At 39.1% G+C, this 19379-nt stretch overlaps 1 protein-coding gene and 1 long non-coding RNA gene across 2 annotated transcripts in view; one reads left to right on the top strand and one right to left on the bottom strand.

Annotated features, from left to right (window-relative positions):
* LOC308689647 overlaps positions 1 to 19379 on the top strand; it is a 1235845-nt gene that overhangs the window by 586186 nt on the left and 630280 nt on the right. The window lies entirely within an intron of this gene.
* LOC308689845 (G2/M phase-specific E3 ubiquitin-protein ligase-like) lies at positions 9851 to 16089 on the bottom strand. Its single transcript, XM_081363884.1, has 8 exons — positions 15955 to 16089; positions 15699 to 15834; positions 15084 to 15514; positions 14374 to 14690; positions 14052 to 14233; positions 13754 to 13926; positions 12973 to 13187; positions 9851 to 10876 (listed from the first exon to the last, which is right to left on the bottom strand). The coding sequence occupies exons 1-8, from the start codon at positions 16002 to 16004 to the stop codon at positions 10638 to 10640; spliced, it is 1743 nt and encodes a 580-aa protein (XP_081220010.1). The 5' UTR covers positions 16005 to 16089; the 3' UTR covers positions 9851 to 10637.

The raw sequence follows: 19379 nt of genomic DNA on the forward strand, positions 1-19379 counted from the left end.
GCGAGTTAGAGGGTTTGAAGAGGAGCATAACCCTCCTCAGGGGGCAGGATCTTCAAGTGTCGACCCTCATCACCGACAGGCATCGCCAGGTAAATACAAAGATATACAATATAGATGTATAAATTCTCCCCTCTATTACTGAGTGGTTTCAATTCTTGCCAAAATGTCAAGGAGACCTGGGAATAAGTAAGTCTTACACCGTGTCCTAACTACACGCGCCGCGACACACGATAAAAGGTATCTTTTCCATGTTAATTAGAGTTTTTGTCCTAACCAGGCGCGACAGCGACACGCAACGTTTCTAATTTAGAAACGGTTTCTATTTTTCTGCGACGTCGCGCTGGAACAACAAACACAAAGTGTGGCGATGATAATCTCAGGTACTGTTTATGTGCTTTATTTAAAGTTAAAAGCATGTAATCTGACTCTGAATATCATTTAGTGCTCCAGCTTTGTAGCTGTAAAAGCAACAATGGATAATTCACCTCAGATCTTGAAATTAAACAAATGGAAACATGAACGTTAAAGTTGTTAACAAACAAGTGTATTATTTAACAAATACTGTTTTAGTAACTCAGAAGCCTATGTATTTTTTAAATGGTGTAACATTTGTGAATTAGATTATGTAGCTACTTATCCATTTTCATGTGAGTGCCGTCAAGATTACTCTCTACTGTGCGCTGGCCGCGAGACTCCGCCCACACGCCGTTCTGATTGGCTGTGATTTTTGATTGACGATGTAGCGTCTCACAGTCGCGTCGCGTCTAGTGTGGACAGACACACTGCCTGTCGCTGGAATTTTATCGCGCCGCGTGTAGTTACGACACGGTGTTACACTGACAAAGCATATCAGACCATGTAAATAGTGCATTAACTACAGTCACCTGCAACAATTAGGTCACCACCACCCATCCTCCCGAGGTCCTGAATGATGACAGGGATGGTATAATATACACTGATGCCAGAACAATGTACTCATGCTGATGCAATGATGGCAAGATAGTGCAAGCTTCCTAACAGTTTGTGTATTACTTTTAAGGTTGCCAAGTGGGTGCGAGAGGAAATGTGTACTGAGGCGACAAGGCATTTCTTTGATGTCTGGCATGTCGGGAAAGGTATGTATCCCGATGTTGGAAGCTTTAATTCTTGAAATTACATTTCCATCGATATAATACTTTCCATTTGTTGTAAACAAGGTCTCAGCAAGGCTTTGGATACGGTGGCCAAGGAAAAGGACTGTGGGGACCTGATGTTGTGGAGGCCTGCAATTATAAACCACCTCTACTGGACTGCAGCCTCCATTCCTGATGGCAACCCTAGAGGTCATGGAGGCCAAGTGGAAGAGCATGGTGAACCACATACAGGACATCCATGAGCATGACACTCCTGCCTTTCCCTGTTGTGCTCATCTACCTCTGGAGGGGGAGCAACGGAAAAAGGAGTGGCTAGAACCAGATATACACCATGAAATATGTGTACTCTATGGTTTTATGATAATGTGACCTGAGAGATTTTTTGCTGGAACCTGTGTTTTAATACAATTTAATCAGGGTAAAACAAAATGTTTTGTTTGGGACTTTTTTTTTTTCCTACAGGCTCAACGGTTGTGGTGAAACTAGAGGGTGTTAGGGTCAGAGGGTCACAAAGGCATCCTTGCTGAAGGATGTGAAGCAGCTGTCGCCACAGCACCAAACCTTTTCCCTTGAGGCGTTTCACTTCCTCATCCTGCTCTTCGCTCCCAAACACACAGGGTTTTCTTACCTTGGGATGTACAGTAGGTCAGTGTTGCGAAATGGATTAACTACATCTCATATTGGCATGTCATACAGACATCTGATATTTCTATCTCAAAATCTGCTCTCATTTTGTGATTTTCTATAGACTTCTGTTGGCAGCTCTGCACTACAACTGTACTGGCAGCCGCGAAGTTGCGCAAACAAGTGGTGGTGTTGCAAAGTATGCCGTGCAATACCCAAGGTTCCGGAAAGGTGAACACACAGTCCGGCCAGTTAAACAGAAGGCCTCATATGGTCAGTAGTTTCCATCATATTTGGATATATATGCATGAGACCTTGGTAATCAGTGAATGTGATCTACATGTTTTTCATTTCCCCAGGATATGCATCAGCACTCATACAGTTCTTACAAGAAAGCTACACCAGATCGCCTGTGGCACTCAGAGAATCCAGTGCTTCCTTGAATAGCACCTGCCCTGGCCCCATCTCAAAATCCTTTAATCAAATTCCAAAACAGGAAGCAGTTAACTTTTATCTTACACAAAAATCACGTTTTAGCAAAAGTTGAATTTAGAATCTGTTATTAATAATCATACCGTAATAATTTCCTAATTTTGTGATTTTTATTTTTGTAATTGGCAGCTGTAACATAACCTCTTTGTTTTTTATAGCCATGACCCTACCGGAGTAAAGGTATGAGTGAGTGGGTATGTATCGTTCTCGGTACCTTTCATTATTTTTTGCATGCTGCATGTTTTTGTTTTGTTTGTGTTCTGTGTGCTTGTAGTGGTTGTTTGTTGGTTGCGCCTTCTCCTTTTGTTCTGCAATTTTACTTGGTGGTGGGTTCCTGTCACTGCAATTCTGCATGTCGTTTGCCATTGTCTGTCATTGTGTGCTGATGCATGTTAGTGTTACTTTGTCTTTTATTTGCTTGTAATTGTACCTGGTGGTGGGAGCTTTTAGTTGTTTTGTCATGGGTCACTTTGCATGTGTTTGTGCATGTGTGAGTCCCAGAACGCAACCATCTAATAAATGTTTCAAATTTTGTCTAAGCTTTGACTCTTCATATTTATTCTGTTTGATAGGACTTCCAAAATCATATAGCAAGATACTGTACTAAATGTATCACATTTTGTCTAACCTTTGAGTCTTTTCAGATTTAACAGATTTTTCAAAGGTATAATAACAATAACCAAATAATAATAAACAAATTTTATTGAAATTAAATTCATGTCTTCTGTCTACTGTTTTTTAGATTTATTTCAATGAGGGGGTTGGGGATGTAAGCTCACAACAACACAAACATACCACAAAACTCTTGGTTGTATGTTTTATATGATAAAAAAATTATGGATAAAATAACTCAATTGTAAACATACTCGTGTGTGCTGACTTCAAGAGGACCGTGATCCTGCCTGAAATGAGAATAAGCTATTCGCAAAACAATCAGGTTCAGGCACGTCAGATCAGCCGGTCGCAGGTCGAGCTGTTCCACTAAACTCCTAAACGCTAAACTCCACTGCTGATTCAATTGGGTGGCATAGCCCACACAAACACAGTGATGGGGACATCGATCTCTCTTTTTCTTTTCTGACAATAAACATCGCTAATTAAATCGTGAGAAACTGATAAAGCGTGGATTGAGGAAGGGTATTACATGACGTTTGAGGCGTCGATGAGACTAGCGATTGGTGCCTGTGCAGTGTGTGCATCTCTAATTTGGACTGACACCATGTAAGTAAATAATGTCTTCAGTCGTTGTCCCTCCTTACTATTCTACATGACGACTGTGGTCCATAAAGAATTTGATGGTTTCCCACATCCTCAGTCGTTCTCCAAATAGCCATAATACAGTAAGAATCTAGCGGAGTATGGGTTGCGAGTTCCTCTTGTGACGTCATCACCCAGTCAACGTAAAAACACGCTACCTTTGAAGAAACCCCAATAAATGTTATTTTAACGCATTTTAAGACAGAAATAATTACATATAGAGCACTTTAATTTACACATTAATTGGCTGTGGTGGTTAACCTGCAACTTACACTTTAAGTGAACAAACTCAAGCCTACTTTTTGAGGACTTGTAAAACTCTGAAGATTAATAATCCCCTAAAATCGCCAAATGTTTTGAAATGTTGACTATATCCAAGTGTTCTTATTACTGTATAGATTTCATACTCCATTTCTATGGAAATAAGCCTGTTGTTCAAATGAACTTGATTAATGTATGCCCTCGGGCGCTTGAGTAAATAAATAAATTAAATATGTGGCAGCCGTTGTGTGCAGTAAACTTTCTTTTAACAAGCCTGTTGTACTGATGTGATGACCAGTTATAGTTTTAGTGCAAGTAAGCATATTTAGAGGTGCGGATTAATTCAGGTAGGACTGTGTGTAGACATATTTTATTATGTGTATTATGAGGTGGTCCGCGAAAATTATTGATTACAAATAGTGGTCCACACACACAAAAAGTTTGAAAACCCTCTAGAACATCTCACTGTCACTGATTTATCATGCAGCTCAAAGCATTATCATCTCTCATCAGTCTATTCTCATTCATCAACACAGTTTCACTGATGATCCAATACCAACCCCAAACCCAGGGTAGAGTGTGTGTATGTGTGTGTGTGTGTGTGTGTGTGTGTGTGTGTGTGTGTGTGTGTGTGTGTGTGTGTGTGTGTGTGTGTGTGTGTGTGTGTGTGTGAATGTGGTCTGGACTGTGTGTATGAGGCTCATTGTGTCAGAGACGCTGTAGAAGGACAGAGTTCCTGCATTGTCATCCACATACACTCCTGTTCTCCTGCTGATGGGCTTTACATGGAGTTCAGTCTCTATGTTATTGTGTCTGAATGAGTAACTGGAGGAAAAGCAGTACAAACTCCAGGACTGATCATTAAATCCAAACAAACACTCATGACCTTTTCCCTTCCTGCTGATGCTCTTATATGACACTGATATACACACACCATCACTCCACTCAATCTCCCAGTAACAGCGTCCACACACACTCTCTCTACACAACACCTGACGCACGTCATCAAATCTGTCTGAATGATCAGGATACGACTGGACTGTGTCAGTGACAGTAATCTCTCTGTCCTCCTCAGACAGACCGAGGTGTGTATTCACTGTGTTCAGATCCAGAGTGAACTGATGAGAATCTGATGGAGAGAAAACACATCAGTGAATTACAGAAACTTTCTATCTTGAGTCTTCATTTCAGATCTGACTCGTTCATTTAGGATTGTAAGCAACCAATGATAATAAAGCACTAAAGAAATATTATTCTGTAACAGCTTTTGTCCTGAATGAGGTTCTGGCTGAAATCGCCATGGTTACCAAAACAGAAAACATAGGATTCTTATGTTCAAATATTTCTGTAATCAGGAATTATGATAATTATGAAACTAACTGATCTTTTACAGTCTTTTTTTTAATTGCTTTAATTGCATAAGCAAGTATTACAGGTGTGTGTGTGTGTGTGTGTGTGTGTGTGTGTGTGTGTGTGTGTGTGTGTGTGTGTGTGTATACGTGAGTGTGAGAGAGAGAGAGAGAGAGAGAGAGAGAGAGTGAGAGTGAGAGAGAGAGAGAGTGTGTGTGTGTGTGTGTGTGTGTGTGTGTGTGTGTGTGTGTGTGTGTGTGTGTGTGTGTGTGTGTTTCTCCGCTTGTTTTCTTAGTGACTTACATTGAAGGAAGTCGTTCCTGGTCTTGGGAACAGTGACTGTGGAAATCAGCAGACATGAGTGTGATTATCATCAGGAGCGGGTTCACCATTTTGGGCCCAAGCAAAGTCAGGATCTATGGGAGGCCGTTTGAGACGAAACCCACTGAAACACTCGCGATACACACTGAAACACTCGCGCTACACACTGAAACACTCGCTCTACACACTGAAACACTCGCGCTACACACTGAAACACTCGCGCTACACACTGAAACACTCGCGCTACACACTGAAACACTCGCGCTACACACTGAAACACTCGCGCTACACACTGAAACACTCGCGCTACACACTGAAACACTCGCTCTACACACTGAAACACTCGCGCTACACACTGAAACACTCGCTCTACACACTGAAACACTCGCTCTACACACTGAAACACTCGCGCTACACACTGAAACACTCGCTCTACACACTGAAACACTCGCGCTACACACTGAAACACTCGCGCTACACACTGAAACACTCGCGCTACACACTGAAACACTCGCGCTACACACTGAAACACTCGCGCTACACACTGAAACACTTGCCCATACATGTGAAACACGTGCGCGTACATGTGAAACACTTGCGATACACACTGAAACACTTGCCCATACATGTGAAACAGTATATATCTGTGCATATACATGAAAGACATGCGGCTACATAGAAACTCATTGCATATACCCCTGTAATCGCCCACGTACTGTTGTACCTGCACAAAGACTGCACATTAATTCTCGCGTGTGAGAGAGCGCAAACATTTTCAGTGTGTCCGGAAGTCGTTTCATTGCAACCGGAAGTTAGAGCTCAAATATTCTCATATTCTCCACGTATATGGCTCCTTCCAAACTTGTTTAAAAAATGAGGTATTTGTTGTTATTCTTTACAATAGGCTTTTTCGTATGTGATCACTCGTGTGTTATTGCCAACTCTGAGGAAATTTTTAATTTTCTTTCGCGTGTCCTTCGGTGCATAGAATGTTTACAAACTGACCCTGCAATCCCATACTTTACTGAACTAGAGCACCATGCACGGACAGTTCGTTCAATTACGAGTGTAGTTACTCGTGCGGGAGGGCAGGGGTCTGAAGAATGCATTATTGTTCTGGAATCATTATATAATAATATCAATTTAATTCTACAGCAGTTTGACAGCCAAATACTACAAGACACCGAAAATTGTATCGTTCCGCCAACAGTTCACAGTGGCACTGCTGGTCGCCCACGGTATGATTTGACAGCGGATCAGATTAACCACGGCTTGGATCTGGGTTATAACTGGCAGGGAATATCTTCACTGTTTGGAATAGACCGGCGAACTTTATTTCGTCACAGGCAACGTCTTTCTATTCCATCGAATGAATACAGCTCAATGTCAGATGAGAATCTGACTTTAATCATTAGGCAAATTCTAGAGAACACTCCAAATGCTGGTGAAACGTATGTCCGGGGAAGTCTTCGCTCAAGGGCATTACGCATTCAGCGGTGGAGGGTCCGTCAAATTCTGCAGGAAATTGACCCTGATGGACGATGCTTTCGACGTAGGCAAGCCATTCGTCGCAGAATTTACAGTGTCGGAGGTCCTAATGAATTATGGTATGTGGTCAATTAATATTATCATAGCCTACTGTATGTTATTGTAACTATACAGATTACAGTATGGATTATTAAACGTTTCCGACTGTCTGTAGAAGCAAATGTAAAATAAGGTAAATAACTACACAAACTGCAGTTACAATAGATATTACGCCAGAATGATATTTGTATACGTTTATTACGCTAAATATGCTAAGTAGCACTATAATATAGAATTTCATAAGTCGGGAGGTAAACGCGCCAAAGCTCGAACATGCCACTTAAATCCACTGTGCCATAGCCTATCTCAAACTAAATTATATACACGCACGTTTTTCACACGGTCAAACTTTTTTGAACGGTAATAAAAATAAAAATAAAGTTTTTAAAAGAAGTCTCTTCTGCTCACCAAGGGTTCATTTAATTGGTCTAAAATACAGCAAAAACAGTAATATTGTGAAATATTATCACAATGTAAATCAGCTGTTGTCTATGTGAATACACAGTAGCCTAAAGTGTAATTTATTCCTGTGATCAAAGCTGAATTTTCAGCATCATTACTCCAGTCTTCAGTGTCACATGATCCTTCAGAAATCGTTCTAATATGATGATTTGATGATCAAGAAACATTTATGATTATTATCAGTGATGAGAACAGACTGTATTTTTGAAGAAACTGATCATTTTATTTTTCAGGATTATCTGAAGAATAGAAAGTTCAAAAGAACAGCATTTATCTGAAAGAGAAAGCTTTTGCAACATTATGAATTTCTATACTTTTGATCAATTAAATACATCCTTGCTGAATAAAAGTATTAATTTCGTTCCAAAAAAAAAAATCATACTGGCCCCAAACATTTTACCGATATTGATAATGTTGCAAAAGCTTTCTCTTCCAGATAAATGCTGTTCTTTTGAACTTTCTATTCTTCAAATAATCCTTAAAAAAAATTGTACACAACCGTTTTCAACAATGAAATGGTACGTGAATGTTACTTGATCATCATATTAGAGTGATTTGTGAAGGATCATGTGACACTGAAGACTGAAGTAATGATACTGAAAATTCAGCTTTGATCACAGGAACAAATTACACTTTACTGTATATTCACATAGAAAACAGCTGATCTACATTGTGATAATATTTCACAATATTACTGTTTTTACTGTATTTTGGATCAATTAAATGAAGCCTCGGTGAGCAGAAGAGACTTCTTTTAAAAACATTTTAAAAAAACGTATACCGTCCACAAACGTTTGACCGGTAGTGTATCACTATTCTAGCCTTTAACACATTGTCCCAACCTGGCGGTAATTTTGCGAACGAGAATCATTCTGGTGTTGTACCTAATTGAAGCTGACTTTAAAAAACACACACATTTTTTTTTTGTAATTTTCATTTTTTAATGTGAACTTTTCCTTAAAACTACTGGCTTACAGTATAATTGGATTTTAAAAGGTGAGCAGCTCAATAATCCACCATTGCCATTTTCTCTTTTGACAGGCACATAGACGGAAACCATAAATTGGTTAGATGGAGGATGGTGTTCCATGGATGCGTAGACGGGTTTAGCCGTACAATCATATACCTTGACTGCTTAAATAACAACAGGGCTTCCAGCGTTTTGTCCCTGTTTCAAGGAGGAGTGCGCAACTTCGGATTGCCTTCTAGAGTCCGATGCGATCGTGGAATGGAAAACATTGAGGTGGCTAGATTCATGCTGAGCAGAAGAGGACTGAACAGGAGGAGTATCATAGCAGGACGCAGTGTTCACAATCAAAGAATAGAAAGGCTTTGGGGTGAACTTAACCGTGTAGTGTCATACCATTTTTCAGAATTGTTCGGTTTCATGGAAAATCAGTTTATTCTTGATTCACTGTCTGAATTGCACCTGTTTGTCTTACATTACGTTTACCTGCCACGAATCCAAAGAGCAGTGAGGGAATTCACAAACCAGTGGAATAACCACGCTTTATCTACAGAAAGACACATGACGCCTTTGCAATTGTGGCACAGAGGAGTGATTTGTCGTGTTGGACAGAATAACATGGCAGTGAACAGTGTATTTGACACAAATGACTCTTCAATTAATGTTGATACTGGACCCTTGGCAGAAGATGTGCTCAGCAACCAAGTTTCAATCCCTGAAACCACTTTTCATGTGAACAACACTACCCTCAATGAAATCCACCAGACGTTTGACCCTTTACAAGATGATGGTAATCACGGAATTGACATTTTCTTGGCTCTTTTAAATTTTCTTGAAACGAGACAGTAATTGTAAATTTGGTTTTGCAAGTACCTTAAACAAAGTCAAGTGTTATCTCTTATGTATTGTATTGAATAGTGATAAAAAACAGAAAATATTCAAAATACACAAGGAAAATGTCATGTTCATTATGTTCATTAACTGAATTGCTTATTGTACCATACAATAAAGATGTCAAGAGCCTCAGTACATGTAACATTTATTTTAACAAAACATAAAAAAATGTGCATCTTCACTTACAAAGTTTAAGGTGCATAGTAGTGCAAATTAAAGTTGTGCTTTTTGTCTTAAAGTGTTTAGTCAAATAATTGCACTGTCTAACAAGGTATAACTTAACACAAAATTCCTTTACCTGGAGTAAACGGTACACTTTTCAACAAAACAAGCAAAAGAAACAAATGCTTTCAAGGCAAGCTTCTATTCCATTCCAAACCCTTGAGTGTTTTGGATTCCAAAGTCCATGTCGTTTGAGTGTGAGAGAGTGTGTGTGTGAGAGTTTGTGAGTGTGAGAGTATGAGTATGTGTGTGTGTGTGTGTGTGTGTGTGTGTGTGAGAGAGAGTTTGTGTCAGAGTGTGTGTGTGTGTGTGTGTGTGTGTGTGTGTGTGTGTGTGTGTGTGTGAGAGAGTTTGTGTAAGTGTGAGAGTTTGAGTGAGTGTGAGAGAGTGTGTGTGAGTGTGAGAGAGAGAGTGTGTGTGTGTGTGTGAGTTTGAGTGAGTGTGAGAGAGAGTGTGTGTGTGTGTGTGTGTGTGTGTGTGTGTGTGTGTGTGTGTGTGAGAGAGAGAGTTTGAGTGAGTGTGTGTGTGTGTGTGTGTGAGAGTTTGAGTGAGTGTGAGAGAGTGTGTGTGTGTGTGTGTGTGTGTGTGTGTGTGTGTGTGTGTGTGTGAGAGAGAGTTTGAGTGAGTGTGAGAGAGTGTGTGTGTGTGAGTTTGAGTGAGTGTGAGAGAGAGTGTGTGTGTGTGTGTGTGTGTGTGTGTGTGTGTGTGTGTGTGTGTGTGTGTGTGTGTGTGTGTGTGTGTGTGTGAGAGAGAGAGTTTGAGTGAGTGTGAGAGAGTGTGTGTGTGTGAGTTTGAGTGAGTGAGTGAGTGAGTGTGTGAGAGTGAGAGTATGTGAGTCTGGTTGTGTGAGTTTTAGTCTAAGTGTGTGATACTTATAAAGTTTCACTTACAAAGTTTAAGGTGCATAGTAGTGCAAATTAAAGTTGTGCTTTTTGTCTTAAAGTGTTTAGTCAAATAATTGCACTGTCTAACAAGGTATAACTTAACACAAAATTCCTTTACCTGGAGTAAACGGTACACTTTTCAACAAAACAAGCAAAAGAAACAAATGCTTTCAAGGCAAGCTTCTATTCCATTCCAAACCCTTGAGTGTTTTGGATTCCAAAGTCCATGTCGTTTTTGAAATCCTCGTAACTTTTGTGGATGGGAAGTCGAAGGCAGTTGATGCAGGTGTTGGCCACTGGATATTTTCCTTCATTGTGAAGGAATTCCACAGAGGGCTGAGGAGAAAAACCAATGGGTGGCACCACATTTGATCCTGTTGCAAATGTTAAAATGGCCTCCAGCTTTGTTGGCCCTTCCTCCTCTGATGGAAATGTAGCATAGAAAACATTAAAAGTGCTAACAAGATTAATAACTAATACTCTATGCAGTGGCTTACACTAAACACTTAACAAGACAAAAATAAAATGGATTTCCAGTAGCTCAATTGGGGATTCCATTTCACAATGCCTATATTTTAGGTTTGATTCCTAGGGAACAAACATTCTAAAAAAAACTATCCCCCCTCTGAACATGTATCAATTTTTAAACAAAGCTTCAGGCACCAATTTCTGTATTCGTAACATTTTACATTAAGTATACAGTAATAAAGTACTTACAAATCATTTTCAAACTAATAGTTTATATTTTATTCATAGTTAATATAGTCTCTAGTGAGTGAGTGCGCGAGTTTGTGTGTGTGAGTCTGTGTGTCAGTGTGTAAGTGAGAGTGTGTGTGTGTCAGTGTGTCAGTGAGAGTGTGTGTGAGTCTGTGTGTCAGTGTGTGTGTGTGTGTGTCAGTGAGTGTTTGTGAGTGAGTGTGAGAGTGAGTGAGTGTGTGTGAGTTTTAGTGTAAGTTTGAGTCAAAGTGTGAGTGTGTGAGTGAGAGTGTGTGAGTGAGAGAGTGTGTAAGTGAGTTTTGGTGTGAGTTTGAGTCTAAGTGAGATTGTGTGAGTGAAAGTGTGTGAGTGAGTGAGAGAGTGAGTGAGAGAGTGTGTGTGAGTGTGTGTGTGAGTAAGTGCCTAAGTGAATGAGTGAGAGTGTGTGTGAGTTTTAGTGAGTCTAAGTGTGAGTGTGTGAGAGTGAGTGTGTGTGTGTGTGTGTGTGTGTAAGTGAGTGAGAGTGTGTGTGTGTGTGTGAGTTTTAGTATGAGTGTGTAAGTGAGTGTGTGTGAGTGTGTAAGTGAGAGTGTGTGTGAGTGAGTCTGTGTGTCAGTGTTTAAGTGAGAGTGTGTCAGTGTGTAAGTGAGAGTGTGAGAGTGTGTCTGTGTGTCAGTGTGTAAGTGAGAGTGTGTCTGTGTGTCAGTGTGTAAGTGAGAGTGTGTCTGTGTGTCAGTGTGTAAGTGAGAGTGTGTCAGTGTGTAAGTGAGAGTGTGTGAGAGTGTGTGTGAGTGAGTCTGTGTGTCAGTGTGTAAGTGAGTGTGTGTAAGTGAGAGTGTGAGTGAGTCTGTGTGTGAGTGTAAGAGAGTGTGTGTCAGTGTGTAAGTGAGTGTGTGTGAGTGTAAGTGAGAGTGTGTGTGAGTCTGTGTGTCAGTGTGTAAGTGAGAGTGTGTGTGAGTCTGTGTGTCAGTGTGTAAGTGAGAGTGTGTGTGAGTCTGTGTGTCAGTGTGTAAGTGAGAGTGTGTGTGTGAGTCTGTGTGTCAGTGTGTAAGTGAGAGTGTGTGTGAGTGTGTAAGTGAGAGTGTGTGAGTCTGTGTGTCAGTGAGAGTGTGTGAGTCTGTGTGTCAGTGAGAGTGTGTGTGTGAGTGAGTTTTAGTCAGAGTTTGAGTCTAAGTCTAAGTGTGTGAGAGTGAGAGTATGTGAGTCTGGTTGTGTGAGTTTGAGTCTAAAGGCTGATTTATACTTCTGCCCTGTTGTCTGTTTTGATGCGCAATTACACGTGCAGAGGGAGCGTGTGAAACCTGAGGGAGGGGTTCTAGCAGACCAATCACAGTGCTTGCGTCCGCGTATAATTGATGCGTTGTTACATTTTTGGAGAGGTGCATGTCAGCTACACACAGCCCAGCATAGCAATGGCAGGAGTTCAATGCAGAAGTCTAAACTGGGCTTTAGTGTGAGTGAGTGAGAGAGTCTAAGTGTGTGTGTGTAATGTGTTTTTAAACATTTTAAGGAACTCTGCATATGAATCCATTTTCCGTGACCAATCTAACTAATCTAAAGTGAGGACTATTTACTCCTGATAAACAATTAACAGTACCTTCGGTACAAGCTAATTAACCATTAATAATAGTGTTAATTACAGAGACAATGAATGAATAATTCACTATTTTTAAATAGCCTAATATATTAACAATGTAGAGAGTACAATACATTAACTTTGAATTAATAGTTAAATGATTTGTGCATTAAGTACCATATCACTGTATACTTATTATAAAGTATTACCCAGTATTCTAAAGCTTTTAACACTAAATATGCCCACCTTCAGCATCCTGGAGGTAATCTCTCCAATAGGCGACCACTCGGTTTTCATTCGCTCGTCTATTGCTTCCTGTCTCCGACCATCTGATTTCAAACAGCCCATCCATGATGTCTGCTGATAGGTTCCTTGGAGTGTAGCAGAGGGCAGCATGAAACGCTTCTGGATGTTGCTGGATCTTCTGGAGGACTCCAAGTGTTTTCAATCCATCTCTGAACCTAAATATACAAAATTGAGATAGAGAATATAATCCAACACTCCATTATTAAACAGTTCTATTTGAGCTGAGGGTGGTGTTGTTTAAGTGGCGCCAAATTAAATAACTAATCAGTTTTTAGAACAGAAATTATTCAATCAAAAATTTGTGTCACGTGTGTCCTTTGTTTGATTTTCCCACCACTCATCAGTCACCATAGACACTGATCCTCCACCACAGCTGATCATCATTTAGTTAGTTTTGTCTGTGTATTTAGTTTCTCTGTTTTCATTCTTTAGTGTCGGTTGATGTTTGCGTGTTTACCCCTTGTTTAAACAATTAGCCGCACTGTTCTTGTGTTTATTGTTATTAAAACCACTTCTTATTGGGTCCCGTCTACCCTCGTCTTCATCATCTTCTCATGACAGTCACTTAAACCCTTATTGCTTTTTTATTACAATCGCTACTACAGAGGTAAACCTAAAAGAGTAGCTAAAATAATAAACTTAATGTAAACCCAATAAACACATGTAAACCTATTTGTCCACTAGACTAAGAGAGCACAGTATTCACTGAGACAACATGTACCTTTCAAAGGGACCACGGACACGGTGAACAACTTGAAACATCAGAACATCCTCCAGTAACGGATTCTTGTCCAACAAACTTGTAAGAGGTCTTAGGCAGCCAGCATGAGACAAGTAATCTGTCAAAGGCTCAGTAGATGTGTGAAGCTCCTCCACTGTTCTGGATTCAGAAACCTGGTTCCAAAAAAAAATATATATATATAAATATATATATATATATATATATATATATATATATATATATATATATATATATATAGTACATTACACAAGTAGAAAAAGTAAAAGTGCTTACAAACCTGTTTCAGTTTTTCATAGAGTTCGTTGTCTGCAATGTCCTCAATGACTGGTCTGCTCATCTCTGGTCCTTTAACTAAGCAGCTGAAAAGAGTTTCAGAGAGGAAACATGGTGGTGGGCCTCCATGAACCAGACTGACAGCAATGGATTGACCAGCAAAAAAATATCTGTCATCCCGCACAGCTGTAAAATAAGCAGAATAAAAGTCCAATCAGGACACTATCACTTTGTTATAATTCTGTGGCCCAAAATAAATAAATAAAATTCATACAGCATATTCATTATTACTATCATTTTAACTGACTCAATGCAATTATATATACCAAAGGAATCAAGGGCCAAGTTTAAGTGTCCCTCATGTCCCTCAAACATCTCAGAGTGTGATAGTGCTTCCATGAGAAGCCGTAGAAATTCTCGTCGGGGGCCGCCAAGATCAACAGCCTCCTCGGTTGTGCCCTTGTCATCAGAGAACTTAATGCACATTTTGTGGTTTGGGTTGTACGACATTCTTCGAAAGCCTCGAATAGCTCCATCAAGCACTGCTGCACGATTGATATTGAACTTGCAAATGCCTGTGCTTTTGATCTTTTCACCAAGTTCTTTTAAGATGTCACTTATGGAGACATCTTCTTTGGGGCGTCTAAAATGACAAGGAAAGAAATCCTTCAGCACATGATTAGATGGACAGCAATAATCCAACTATTCATCTGATTAGACGGCTATTATCAAGAAGACTGTAAACAAATGTTCATGAACCGCTATAGTTGCAGTACATACAACATGCATTTACTCAAATCAAAACTTATAAACCATGATAAATATATACTTAAGACGTAAGCTAAATTTTTAGGCTCTTTACATTGGTTACATTATGTCAAAATCCTATCTTAAAAATTTGTAGTAAAAAGTCACAAACTTAAAAAAAGCTCCTACTTCATGTTAACTAACCGACCTTGATTTGAAAAAGACTCACTCCTCCAGATGATGTTATCAAAAGTAAAATTATTGCTTTAATTTAGCATAATGCACTTACGTCTGGTCCTCAATACTGGCAATAATAGCGGTGTACATTTCTTCGTCTTCATCTTCATCTAATGAGTCATTTATGAGGTTAATGTAAGTTCCATAATCATTTTGCCAGCGCCTTGAGGTGGGGCTATTTGATTGAGATGTTCCTTGTTGGCTGCTGGAAGAGGCTTGGGCATTTGTTGATGGTTGTTCAAAATGGTGTGTTGATGGTTGTTCAACATGTTGTGTTGAAATGGATATTGCCATGGCATGGGACTCTGTTGCGGGTAGCTCCGCTGTTGAGGTTTTAGCACTTGCTGAAACAAAGGTGGGATTCCCTGTCTGTTCTTTGCATGACTTTGAGGAATGTGATGGCCTCTCATCATCTGTACCACATGTATCTACCTCCTCTTCCTCACAGTTCTCTTCAGAATCTGAGGTGTCTCCATACACAGACTACATAAACAAGTTAGCAGTAGTCAAACTTTTGATCAGTGCTATTGTACACAGTTACATTTGTGTGAAGTTAATGCCAAAATGTAGGACAAATTAAACTATTAACCTTTTGGGAAAACACTTAATTGTAAAATAAGTAATAATTTATGATTTCAATTAATTCAGTTTAATGGCTTATACTTACTTGAAGAGGCTCTGATGGTCTCAAATAAAGAGAAGCTCGTTTAAAAACCCTCTGAATCAGATTGCCGTCGAGCTTCTGGCCTTCATTAAATGTAGGAGCAACAAGTTTGTTCCCACAAGGCAAGAGCATTTCCAGACTGACAGCCAAAAATAACACAAAAACTTTGTTAATGTTTTATAAAATTTGATTAAACACTTGAGGCTAAATCTTAAATCGTTGTACACATCTGCATATGCATGATTACAAACCAACTTACCCCACACCACATGGAATTTTCCCTTTAAATGCCTCATGCATTTTATTCATGACTGTTCTGTAGTCCCACGTTTTATCAAACTCAAAAGCACTTATTATGTGGCCCTTTTCATACAACTTCTGCTTCGCCCTCTGCTTAACCACATTGTTTTCTTTGGGATGTGTCAGTAGAATTATATCTTTATTATAAATCCTATGATATGGTGGTTTTGGCCTGAAAAAAAAGGACAAATAAATTGTTAAATGTCATAAAAGTGCTATTAGTAGCTGTAACCCATCCTTCTTGTCTGTCAGTAAATGTCAAGACACAAAGAAGAGGATGGCCACTGTGAATGTTGGTAATTGTGTAACTAAGAGATCACACACACACACACACACACACACACACACACACGCACATGACTTGTGTTTTTCTCTTAATTAATGATAACTAGCTCAATGAAAGTGCTAGGGAAAATAATATATATTAATACCCCTTTATGTGGAAAATAAAATGCACCGTTTTAACTTTTAACCTACATTGTCTAAATGAAATGTTCAATATTTTTGTACTTGTCCATTATTATTATTTCCCATGATAAATTAGAGTTTTGTGGTTGCACCACATTACAGTTCATGTCAACAGTACAAAAACCACTTTAATAAAAACATGGTTAATATAGTTAAATCATGGTAACCACAAATTAACCATGACTTTGGTACAGTCATTAATCATAGTTTAACCATGGTATTTGTAGTAAAACGGTGTTAATGTAAATGGTAACCTGCCAAAAAGAATGGTGACTACACTTATATAAAACTACTAATAAAGCCATGGTTAATTGGGTCAAGTTGCCAAATAAAACAACAACAATATAAAAAAAACATACCTAATGTAATAAATACACGGTACATACCTCTTTCCTTTGGAGTTGGGCCTCCAGCTGCTGTACCGTCTCGCTATGAAACGGGGCGTCTGGTTCTCGGATGCAGGTGTGCTCGGTACAGTTAGGCCTACGTGCTGTGTGACAGTTGTGTTCCTAGCTTCTAGGTTTTGCGTGGGTCGAAACAATGCCCCAATTTCTGAATCAATCTGAGAACTGGATGCTGCAGAATTTGCGATCGTGTTAATCAAAACTGGAGAACAAAGAAGATTTCTCAACAGATTTATAGCATCGGCAGCAGGCGCACGATCTGCCATGACTGCTCGCTATTCCAAATAAACCGCGCTTCTGTTTCCAAATGAACCAAACTTCCGGTTGCAATGAAACGACTTCCGGACACACTGAAAATGTTTGCGCTCTCTCACACGCGAGAATTAATGTGCAGTCTTTGTGCAGGTACAACAGTACGTGGGCGATTACAGGGGTATATGCAATGAGTTTCTATGTAGCCGCATGTCTTTCATGTATATGCACAGATATATACTGTTTCACATGTATGGGCAAGTGTTTCAGTGTGTATCGCAAGTGTTTCACATGTACGCGCACGTGTTTCACATGTATGGGCAAGTGTTTCAGTGTGTAGCGCGAGTGTTTCAGTGTGTAGCGCGAGTGTTTCAGTGTGTAGCGCGAGTGTTTCAGTGTGTAGCGCGAGTGTTTCAGTGTGTAGCGCGAGTGTTTCAGTGTGTAGTGCGAGTGTTTCAGTGTGTATCGCGAGTGTTTCAGTGGGTTTCGTCTCAAACGGCCTCCCATAAGGATCCACACACACACACACGCGCGCACACACACACACACACACACACACACACACACACACACACACACACACACACACACACACACACACACACACACACACACACATTGCATAACATTTTACTCTGAATTGCACTGCAGTAATATTGAATATAATTAAGTGAGACATATAGATTTATTTGACTTTAAACTGCATAACAAAAATTGTCTACACTTTGGTAGACCCTACTTGCTTTTTAGCTTGAACAATTGTCTTATTGTGAAATCTGATATTCCGATTCTCAAATATGTCTTAGTGATTGTATTTAGTCTTTTAAACACTTTTATAATGATCATGTTAGATGATAACTAGAGCCCGACTGATAAAGGATTTTGAAGGCCGATACCAATACAAATATTTGTTGGTTTTAAAATCCGATATTCCGATATATAAGCCGATATTTTTTATTTATTTTTTTTAAATTTCAGAAACGCGCCACAAAACATTAACAGATTTCCCTAACATTATTTATTTGTAGTTATTTATGAGTTTTAACTAAAATAATATGATAATGCATTTTAAAAAGAAACTTGTTTCTTTTATTGTCACAACAGAACAGAGGAACATCAAAATATATTAAAGTTCTGATAAATAAAATGTATAAAAATACAAACTTAAGATATGAAACGTAAAGTCCTTTGAACAAAAACACAAAAACAACAACAACCAAATCAAAGTTACCAGTTTTAAAAGACTTGGTAAGTAAATATAACTTTGAATAGGACTGGAGACAAATTCTGTTAAGTTCTGATAAATAACAACAGCAAATTATAAATTGCTAACAGTATATGAGGTAGTGTACTGAATCAGTCAATCCTCAATAGCTCCAGTCCAGCAAAGGCAGGTTTTAGTACAAGAATAGTTATTTGTAGTTATTTATGAGTATTCACTAAAATATTATTGTCACAACGGAACAGAGGAACATAATTACAATGTCAGCTTGCTTATCCCTTTACCTGCACTTTTTAATTCTTTCCATCAAGCTACATCAAACCATTTTCAATCATCAGTTGCTGCCTGCCTTCTAAAACCTACTATTTAGCGATCTAAATCCATTATGTGACTCGTTAATGCTGCGGCTGAACGACAGTCTGCAATGCACACTTGACGTCATTGGATTTCACACACGTGTAAAAGAAAAGCTAACTTTTATGCACAAGCTACGTTTGCTACTTTTTCTCTATGTCTAAATGTTCACTCCTCGCAAGTCTAACTTACATTTTACAATGCAGGGACTGTAGCTAGAGATATGCTAGTTATAAATACAGTAATCATTACTTTATTTAGGCAGAATAAGTTCATTGTGGTTTCCAAGCTCATTAATGTTAACGTTAGCGGTCTTCCACTGATAGTGGCATTAGCTAGCTTTGTGGTTAGCTAGTCTATGATGAGCCATAATTTAGCAATGGATAACATCATACTGCAAATTGTAAAACATACATTTTCAATATAACAGGCCAAGGAGAGATGATACTGTACGTCTCATTGCTATAACTGTCACGCTATTAAAAAAATACTTCAGTCACATTGTCAAAAGTTAAAAGGACAGTCAGTCAACTACACTGTAAGAAAGTAACGTAATTACTAGCTAATTCCGCTTCTCTCTCGGCTTATTTAACAGCAGCAAAACTGGACATGATAGTCACAAATTTTGTCATGCTTATTTGAGTTAAAAGAACTGATGGGGATGTTCTTTTAATTGTTATTCAA

The sequence above is a fragment of the Scardinius erythrophthalmus genome, assembly GCF_964197995.2.
Source record: "Scardinius erythrophthalmus genome assembly, chromosome: 4".
Lineage (NCBI taxonomy): Eukaryota > Metazoa > Chordata > Actinopteri > Cypriniformes > Leuciscidae > Scardinius > Scardinius erythrophthalmus.